Below are 10,000 nucleotides of genomic sequence, written 5' to 3' on the forward strand. Positions count from 1 at the left end.
AACTGAAGCCCACTGCAGCATTCCAGCTGAGGAGGGACTGCATGTACACGTGTTGTTTTCAGTTTCGTCGAATCTCCCCCTTGTACAGCCATGTGCTTTTTCTGTTAAAAGGAAACAAGAAGATATACAGCTAGAAAGACACATTGGGATCCAGTTTACTTTGAATGTTTTGCAACCTAGATGATTTTGTGGTAATAAAGAAATACAAGCTGGCTTCTAGCTTTACTTAAATTCTTTAGAACTGTCATACGCAGCTAGCTATGTAAAAATTCAACAGTACGTCATTAATCAGACTGTCATAAGTAATATTCACATGAATTTATAAATGCCTAGTCACTCCAGCATGCTGTAGTTACAAGACAGGCAGCATTATACTGAGCTTAGGCCATGTTGATCATGAGCTTTGCTGTCTGTCTCGAGCTTCTCTTCATACGCAAGAACATCCGCCACATTCGAGAAAGGCAGGTCTGGGAGGCCATGAGGGTGCGGAGCTGCACTGTCGGCATTACTTAGCAGCTCGTTGAAATATTGCGAATGGGCTTGCTGGGTGTGCTTCATGCTATTTAACACATGTAGTATCCTTTCCATGAAGGCTGAAAAAGCAGTGATGGCATCAGTGTTATGAGAGTTTTCAGTTCAGCAATATGTCTAACATGAAAAACTACCGCAATAATTCGAACATAGCAAGGCTTAAAGTAACTAAAGGTATGTAATGTTCAAAGTGCTTTGCTTTTCCAGGTAGCTATAGGTTAACCTATATTCAAAATATAGCTTTAAAACTTTTCAGTGAATTATATGGCAACACATGAAAAAAACGGTCATGAACATTGCTGAGAGTTACTTGTAGAGCGCTAACAGCAAAGCATGAGTCTTCTTTGCAATAAGAATTGTTGGGGTTTTACGTTCCAAACCACGACATGATTATCGAGCCAAAAATTTTGACCACCTGGAGTTCTTTAACATACATTGAAATCTACGTACAGCCTTCTTTGCAGTTTTTGCGACACTGGCTTGGTGATAACAGTGTAAGTGAGGATCTACGATTTGATTGATGCTGCAGCAGCACCACGAGCACAAATGTTTTTATAAGTCACCGCTTGCACATTAGCAACCATCGTTGCTCAAATGATGAAGCATAATAATAATAATTGCTGGGGTTTAACGTCCCAAAACCACGATATGATTATGAGAGACGCCGTAGTGGAGGGCTCCGGAAATATCGACCACCTGGGGTTCTTTAACGTGCACCTAAATCTAAGCACACGGGCCTCAAACATTTTCGCCTCCATCGGAAATGCAGCCGCCGCGGCCGGGATTCGATCCCGCGACCTTCGGGTCAGCAGTCGAGCGCCATAACCACTAGACCACCGTGGCGGGGCAAATGATGAAGCATGCTCCTAAAGAAGAACAAAGGGATAAACTGCACCACTGACCTCTGGTTAGAATGACAGAAAGCTGAGCTAGTTTGTAGGTACTGATATTAAAGAGACAGGGCGTGCGAACATGGACACAAGAGAGAATCCAAGATGTCAAGGCGTTTGTGGTGTCTTGGGTTCCCTCTTGTGTTCGTGTTTGCACGCCCTGTCTCTTCAACATGACTCATGGTAGTGTGTCACTGTGTCACAACGGCAATGGGAAGTATGTTATGCCAGCGGCAACATACAATTTTTTTTTCATTTGTGCTATGTGGCTGCGGCATAGGGGAGGGTAATGAATGCTCACACTAATACTATTATCATGAAACCAGAGCAAGGTGAGGCACACTGTGCAGAAGCTATGCAGTTTGTGTTTCTATTTATGCTGATACATAGCATATATGAAGGAAATAGGACACTGCCCACATACACGAGCTCAAGAGATGGAGGTGGAGCAATACAGCAGGCTGTTACATTGCTTGAACACAAATCGTATTACTGGTGAATCATTGTAAGATGGGTTCTGCCACAATTTTTTCCAGCATGAAGCCAGCAACCCAACTAAAAAACTAAGCTGATTTAGTGCTAAGAATATCACCTTCCTTTTCCAACACGTTACAATAAAGAAGAATACTCGTGGAATTAATTTCACTCTCTCTTGGCATGAATTATCACATGTGAATAGTACATCTACAGTACAAAGGAAACATTTGCCTCAAGTAAACATGAAGCAAGAAAACACATAAACAAGACGGAAATTTTTCCCTTAGTATTAATAGAACCCAAGGACACTGAACAGTTTGGACTGTAACCATTAAAGAAGGTGAATGACATACCGAGCACTTGTGGGTCTGTTTGTGACCTTGTAGCCCCGGTCAGATATGCGGGTCCTGGACTGTACGATGTATCTGAGCATAAGTGACACCACAAGTTAACATCTAGAGTTACACAGACAGGCAGACAGAGATGAAATAGATACAGAGACAGACAGGCAGGCTCAAAACACCTGAAGTGGGCAAAGAATTCTCAATATAATGAGTAAATGTAAATAAACTACAGCAACATGCATTAAGACATCAGAATGACATACCAAGCATGCTCGGTTCCATGTGTGGCCATGCAGCCACAGCAAGAGTTGAGGATACTGGTACGTGCGATGAGCCTGAACATAAAACAGACCACAGGCATTTGGCTATAGCACAATGACTGTACAACGAAACAAGGTAAAAACTGGAAACATTGCACAACAGCAACATAATGATGTATACCGCATAAATGATATACCATGAGATTGCAGTTCCGTAAAAGAGTTGTCAGCGTCCAACATGTGCAAAGCACCTAAAACATAGAAACCATAGTTTGCACTCCACCTTGCCGCACAATGCAAAAGCAAAAACCTAACCGCAGCAAGATAAAAATTGCTATGTGAAACCAGAATGACATACCAAGCATGCGTGGTTCCGTGTGTGGCCTTGCAGCCGCAGCAAGAGTTGAGGGTACTGGTATGTGCGATGAGCCTGAACATAAAACAGACCACAGGCATCGGGCACATGGTAATGCATATGTTTACCATGTGCATTGGGCACATGGTAAACATGTCTGAGAGCAGATTGAAGCCCTTCACGCAAACCAAAATGACAATAATGTCCAGAATCCAGCAGTAGTGTGACATTTGGCACTCTTGGTGTGGACAAAAGCACCCTGGCGCTACTTGGTAGCTCGCACATGCAACAATACGAGCGAAGAACCTTTAACAGATTTGTGACGGCATCGTGAGGCACACTCGAGTGCACGGTGGCAGCGCGAAGGAAGAGCCGTTGTCCAGTGAAGAGACGCTTTATTGCCACGCTCAGGCGTCTGCCCGGGTCCAAGCCCGAACCTCCGCTCTCCTCCCGATGCAGGACACCGCAGCGCCTCGTCAGTCGCTCAACGAAGTCGTTCGGCTTCGCCCTTGTTCGCTGACACCCAGCGCTCACGTGTCGCTCAACTCCTGGCTCCAAAGTTGACCGGCAGGCTCGGAATGTCAACACTGCTTCAGGCAGCTCACCAGCAGGTCCCAATAGCAGCGAGCGTCTTGACAGCTTCGCCGGGCTTCAGCACCTTCCTCACTGCGGGCTCTCCGATCCTGTCGACTGCGCCAGTTAATTTCCTTTCCCTACTATCCTCTGCTAGCTTCAACACTAGCTAAGGAGGGAAGGTGTTTGAGGTTCGAATCGGCGCCCCTCGATGACTCGAGTGCACGGTGGCAGCGCGAAGGAAGAGCCGTTGTCCAGTGAAGAGACGCTTTATTGCCACGCTCAGGCGTCTGCCCGGGTCCAAGCCCGAACCTCCGCTCTCTTCTCACATCCAAAACAGCCTCTTTTCAACGTTCAGTTAGACAAAGAGTCCCTCAACAAACCAATCACACTTGGGGGTTGGCATCACCACAACCAATGGCACAAACACTTTCATGACACACACGGCATTGGTCTAACGTACGACACAATCTACAACACGCGAGGGGATAGGTTCACTGCGCAACACGTGTCATCTCACTCTGCCCTACGTTATAGTCCGAGCATGCCCCTGAGGTCCGCCAGCGCCGAAAGCTCGGCTCGGGCTCAACCGGCCCGAGTACCAACGTCTCTTTCAAAAAGCCGCCACAAAGCAGCGCGACTCTTCCCAGGTCCTGGCCACTGGCGAAATGTGTACTCAACAGTGTGTTGCTCGCCAGTCTAATGACACTCGGTCATTACATGCAGCTGGGGGCCGGTTCACCTGAACGCTCCGAGTGCCGTAATTACGACCAGACGGCGATTGTACACAAAGACATCCCCCGGTCGCATCCGGCCAAGCGGTCGCAAGACCAATTCTTCGCGTTCCCTTTTGCGGCGCCGACACGTGTTTCTTGTTAGCGGCAGGCTCTCCGAACAGCAGCGCAGGTAAACGCTCATAGGGGTGCATACGGATGCCGAACAATAACTGAAACCAGGCGGCCGTGTCTCGCGTCGTCCCACCGGCGCGACGGGCCTTCCCGTTCAGCTTGTATCTCCTCCCTTTTGTTACAAGCAAGGAGGCGGCTTTGGCGGCCCTGCGCTTTGACGGCGTCACCACAGAGTCGCCTTTCTTTCCCGGAGCGGGGCCTTCCGCGTCTGCTCTTTGCGGCGCCGACACGCGGGGATCTCTCTGCCCTGCGCAGTTTGTACACTGAACCACACAACAACACGCCGACTCTGCATGCCTCAGACTGACTCAGTTCTTTCAATATATTTGAGTTAGAATCCGTTGCAGTGTCCTGCTGTGTAAGGCATCTGTGGCACCCGTCGGGCACGTTATCGGGTTCCACGGGAACGCTGTGCATGTTGTCACCAGTATGGTACTTCTAGTCGCAAGATTCCAGCATGCCGCCATAAATGCCGGCACTGGCAACTTGGCCGAGCGAACGGTTCAGAGGTGGTTCGGACACTTCTGGCTGCAGGCTGCCATAAATACCGGCACTCTCAACTTGGCCGAGCGAACGGTTCAGAGGTGGTTCGGGAACTTCTGGCTGATTGGAGGTAAAAGCGACACGTGAAAGATTCTTCTCCGCGTTAAAAGATTCGCCAGCAGCTACCAAGATTGCGCGCACATCGGCCTGCACGGCGTGACTGATCAGCAGTCGATCTCGACATGGAAGCCATGTTTAGGCGACTATAAGCGTGGTAAAGCACTTGGTGAGCCACGTGGTAACCGGTAAACTCACTTGTGTCGTGCTGTTTAGGCGGGCGACATCTAAATTATAGCATCGCACTGCACATTACAAAAGGCAGATGAACACAACAAACGGGGAAGAATGATAAATGCAACGATAACTTGCTCTCGTATTCGCTTTCCATGGCGCGCGCTTCCCGCCAAGCGTATGCAAGCTCTAAAGATAAAACAAGGCCAACACACGTATATCTTCACGCTTGACAGATCAAAAAACAGTAGGAAAACAACACTTACCTTCGATTACAACCAGCTCCGCGAACCCAAATTTCAGAGTGCGCGCGAACTGTAACTGTTGTAACCGCACGCAGAGAACACATTTCAAATGCGGAACTATAGAAAGTAACTGCAGCCACAGCCGCATTGTCGTAATGTTGGTAATGTTGTCGTACATATAATGAGCATAAAGTAAAAGAAAAAAGTTAAGAAACTACAGCGCACTTCAAATACGAATTACAAAGCCGTTGTTTTAATAATTTTTCGCCTGCCCATTTAAGAGCAGTGTACATGTAAAACGATACATTCAGAGAACTGAAACCGAAACTGCTCGCCGCTTCTCGAACGGAGCACACAGGAAGGTTAGTTTTACATGGGACGGTTTCAATCCCCATTAATGTTTAACTATATTGGACTTTTTCGTGGGCCATCCGGGCTAAGTACGTTGAAACAGTCTAGTGAGCAAGGTTGATCGCATGCATATATGTGGTTCCGAATAAACGAGCAACGCGCAGCACATCAGCACATCACGTAGTAAACTATGTCGTTGCTCAAGTTGGACGTGCTTTAATTAATTAAGACCTCTACGAAAGAATAATTAGCATGCAAAACTTCAGCAAACAAGCGCCGTTATGTGTTCTCGCCTGTTTAATTAATACATGTTAATTATTTGTGAAGGGTACGTTGCGTAAGTTCCATATATGTATTGGTGCGATTTTAAACAATTATCGCTGGAAATGTACATTATTAATTCATGAAGATGCATATATGTGTGCTTATATGAGTAAGTAGATTAAAAACGCGTGTGTTGATGTGAGGCATGCAAGCATCCACCCATTCATGTCCTCTTCTGGGATGTTTAATGGACATCCGTTCGCTGAAGTCTACGGGACACCCATATGACTTCCTTTATTGGATGTGGAACTTCGGTACTTGTTTGGGGCATCCTTAGGACTTTTCGTGTTGTCCGGATCCGGACTTAGGCCTAGTAGGCGCCGGCTGAATCGGTGCACTGGAGTCGTGACGAGAGGTTGAGTCTCCGGACTGGGCGTACGGGTCCGAATCAGGCTTTCCTGCATCAGATTGCAGGCTCCAGCACCTCCACCAGTGTCGCGACGTCAAGAGAGAGGTCGTAACGCACAGATCAAGAGAAGAACAGCAGGTCGGAGTTTTTTTAATACCGCGCGCAGCGAGCTCTTCTTCTTTCTTCCTTTCTATCTTCTGCACGCAGCGTATGCCCATTTGTGTTGTCGTCGTCTTTCTTATTGCATGCACGTGGCAATATTAATGAGAACTAACAGACAATAATGCCAAGGAAAGTATAGGAGATGTTATTTGTAATAATTGTAATAAGTGCGATATAAATGTGAATAAAGTAAAGTCGACGAAAAGATAACTTGCAAACTTGAAAAGATAATCGAAGGTTCGGTCCCTGCCGGCGGCAAGTTATCTTTTCGTCCACTTACTTTCTTCACATTTATATACCAATTATTACAAATAACATCTCCTATACTTTCCTTGGCATTATTTGTCTGTTAGTTCCCAACAATTATTAATATTATAAAAAGTCCAGGTTCATTTTGGCAAGTTGACAAGAGAACACGCGCTCTGCACCAGCATTAGAAACTGGAGCGCAGCATCAGCATATATATGGCTGGCAGCAGAGTAGAGTGCTAGCCACGCGTTCGCCAACCCGCACGCGACTTCGTCACTCCGTCCTTGCAGGCGCATGCGCATAAACGCCACTGCATCATGCAGATTCGTATTTCACACATGCACACTAGCGTTCGCGAAGACAGTATGACTCCCTCGTCGATGGTACAGGAAACACAAAACACGAGGTTCTTCGTTCTAAAGAAATTCACCGGCAGATTTATTTCTTAAATGCGGAAGCACTTCTATATCGACCCAACGTGGAAAGCTGTCGGTTAGGTAAGATAACCATTGTAAAGAAATTAACGTATGAGGCTAAATGAATTCGAAAATGAAAATGTTGGCGGAGGTGGGTTTCCAATGCGTATCTACGAACCGAGTGTCTTGCCCACTGGACTAAAGACCCCCGCTTGCCGAAGGTGAGTAATGAACCGTAGGAATGTGTTGTACCGTGCGAACTCAAAACAAGACGCTGACGATCGCGAGAAAGAAAATGAAAGATGCCGTGCCGAAACAACTAAACGAAGCTGCGCAGAGCGGGGAGCTATATATATATATATATATATATATATATATATATATATATATACTCCATCACAAGATTGTGGTGGAGTATATATATGCGGACTGGAAGAATAAAGCACATTTGGTGGCAGGGGCGTAGCCAAGGGGGGGGGGGGTTGGGGGGGTTCAAACCCCCCCACGAAATTTTTCAGTTTCGCTTGCGTATATATACACGCACACATACAAACGCACGCACGAACATACATAAAGTATGGTTGAAACCCCCCCCCCCCCCCCGAAAAAAATTTCTGGCTACGCCCCTGTTTGGTGGATAATCAGCGCCGTGGTTTCTGTCCTTTCTTCGTCCCGTATTTTAGCGCTGTTTTCTACTGCTGCACCAAGACACTGACGAGCGCAAGAAGGAAGACGAAAGGCTCCGTGCCGATGCCGCCCGACAACAACGTTCCAGGGAAGGCCGCAGCACAGGAACAAAGGCGGTCAATACAAGCGCGTTGTACTATAGACTTCATCGGGAAGAGCACACTACTCGCCTCAACACAGCAGGATACGGTAACAAAACAGCAGGTTATCAGTGGCAAACGCTTACGCCTCACTTTTATGACGCCCAGAGGAGATTCTGCGCGGAATTTCTTGCTTTATGCACCGAATTTCCCGAATCAATTTTCAGGTATGTTACTTGCGCAGTGTCAAACGGGCAAATCAGATGGCGTTCGCCTTTAGTCACCCATCAATTTTAGATAAAGCCTGAAAAACGTGACCAAACGCACTATACCATGCAAAGATTCCTCTTCATACGGCTTAGAGGTATTAGTAACCAGCCATAGCTTCTTAAAAGCCTCTTCGAAACCAACACCGCAGTATAACACCCGCGCCCCGTGCCGCAAACCATGGACGCAGAAAAGGACATTCACTTCCGAATAGCGGAAGGTTTAAGGCCATGTGCGCTAAGCCGTGCGGGGAAGTAATATCGCACACACACACACACACACACACACACACACACACACACATAATATATATATATATATATATATATATATATATATATATATATATATTATGGCATAGGGGGATGGCGCCAACTACTCCGATTACATTTACTTCAATGAAGAGCAGTAAAAAGGAAGTGCAGCGATTCTGTATTTCAGCCTGCCATTAGCGAAAAAAGCCACAGTTTCGATCAGGTATCGCACGTTTCTATGCACCGAAACAGTAGGCGTGTCCTTGGTGCGGCACATCTGAACGTTGTTTCTAGGCGGCGTGGCTCTTACGAAAAGCTATATCGTTTTCTGTCTTGAGTGTATAAAAGCTGCAAATATTTTGCTACGGACTCTGCAAACTTCGGGCTTCCTTGAATAAACTGAACCCATTAAGTGATTCGCTGTCTTAAATTTCAATGCCAGCGATTTACGGGCATACACATACATGTGAAATGATGACACCGTCGAGTGAAGGCACGTGGCCCCTGATAAACTTATACGTCCCGAGAAAGTATCGCCTTTCAACATGGAACATGCGAAAGAAAAGTGGAGATCGTATTCGCCACAAGCGGCTCACCACACACAAGAAGTAATGTGCCTATAACTGGAACTGGATGCTAACGAACTGTAGTGCCTGTTTAGCTGTAATAGCGGTGCGGAAACAGCCGTCGTTAATCAACAACAACAACGGAAGATCAACCGTTTCCCAACAAAGCCTATTCGTGCCTTCAGTTAGAGCACTTGGTTTCATTGCCAAGTTCATACAAGCTTTCACACTTCGAGATATTCCGTAAGCGCAGCACATGCTGTACCGCGACAATTCCGCCCAGGGCCGCAAACAAATCAGCAGGAAGGGCGAGCCAGCGCAACAGGGTCATCGCACAGCCTCGAACTTAGTGCAGCCTTGATGCATGGGCCCACGTACTCTCGCGAGACTCCCGCTGTGACGCCGAACACACTACAATGAAGCTGGCTGCTCCTGCCGAAATTTTCTCAGCGCTATTTGGGTCTTGTTCTATACACATGAACACGGAACGCAATCCGGCCGGAATCGTGCATGTAGTGAGAAACAGAGCAAGAAAGATGCAGGAAAATAAAGTGCAATAAAGGTGCAAGAAAATGACGCGCATCGCTCACGACGGGCAACGCCCGCGAGAGACATGTATACCGCGCTCAAGCGTAGACGAAAAAAAAAAAAAAAAGCGGTGCTCACTGTGTGACAAACGAGCGCTCAGGAATTGCCTATAGCGGGCATCAGAAGAAATAGAGTTATGCAAATTCACAGGATATATATGGAGGAGGGCACTGGCCTCGCAGAGCATGGTGCTTCACTGATACTTCTCAGTAATCTTTCTTTTATTGCGATAACAATTATATGGACAGTCTCGGCTGGTTTTTGCCATCGCCGTCACCGCCGTCATGCACCGTATATGTATAAGTATGTGTATATATATAAAAGTCCCAAAGAAAAATAATTCAGAAAAA

At 46.7% G+C, this 10,000-nt stretch overlaps 1 protein-coding gene across 2 annotated transcripts; it reads right to left on the bottom strand.

Annotated features, from left to right (window-relative positions):
- Positions 1–67: 67 nt before the first annotated feature.
- On the bottom strand, positions 68–2,728 carry LOC119386537 (uncharacterized). 2 transcript variants are annotated; one of them, XR_007414988.1, is made up of 3 exons: positions 2,700–2,728; positions 2,252–2,323; positions 68–593 (listed from the first exon to the last, which is right to left on the bottom strand). XR_007414988.1 is itself a non-coding variant. In XM_037653818.2 (3 exons), the coding sequence occupies exons 1-3, from the start codon at positions 2,522–2,524 to the stop codon at positions 370–372; spliced, it is 315 nt and encodes a 104-aa protein (XP_037509746.1). In that variant the 5' UTR covers positions 2,525–2,571; the 3' UTR covers positions 68–369. The 2 variants fall into 2 exon arrangements, 1 of the variants encoding a protein (XP_037509746.1); XM_037653818.2 differs by lacking the exon at positions 2,700–2,728 and adding an exon at positions 2,506–2,571.
- Positions 2,729–10,000: the final 7,272 nt, after the last annotated feature.

Source organism: Rhipicephalus sanguineus, chromosome 1 (assembly GCF_013339695.2).
Source record: "Rhipicephalus sanguineus isolate Rsan-2018 chromosome 1, BIME_Rsan_1.4, whole genome shotgun sequence".
Taxonomy (NCBI): domain Eukaryota; kingdom Metazoa; phylum Arthropoda; class Arachnida; order Ixodida; family Ixodidae; genus Rhipicephalus; species Rhipicephalus sanguineus.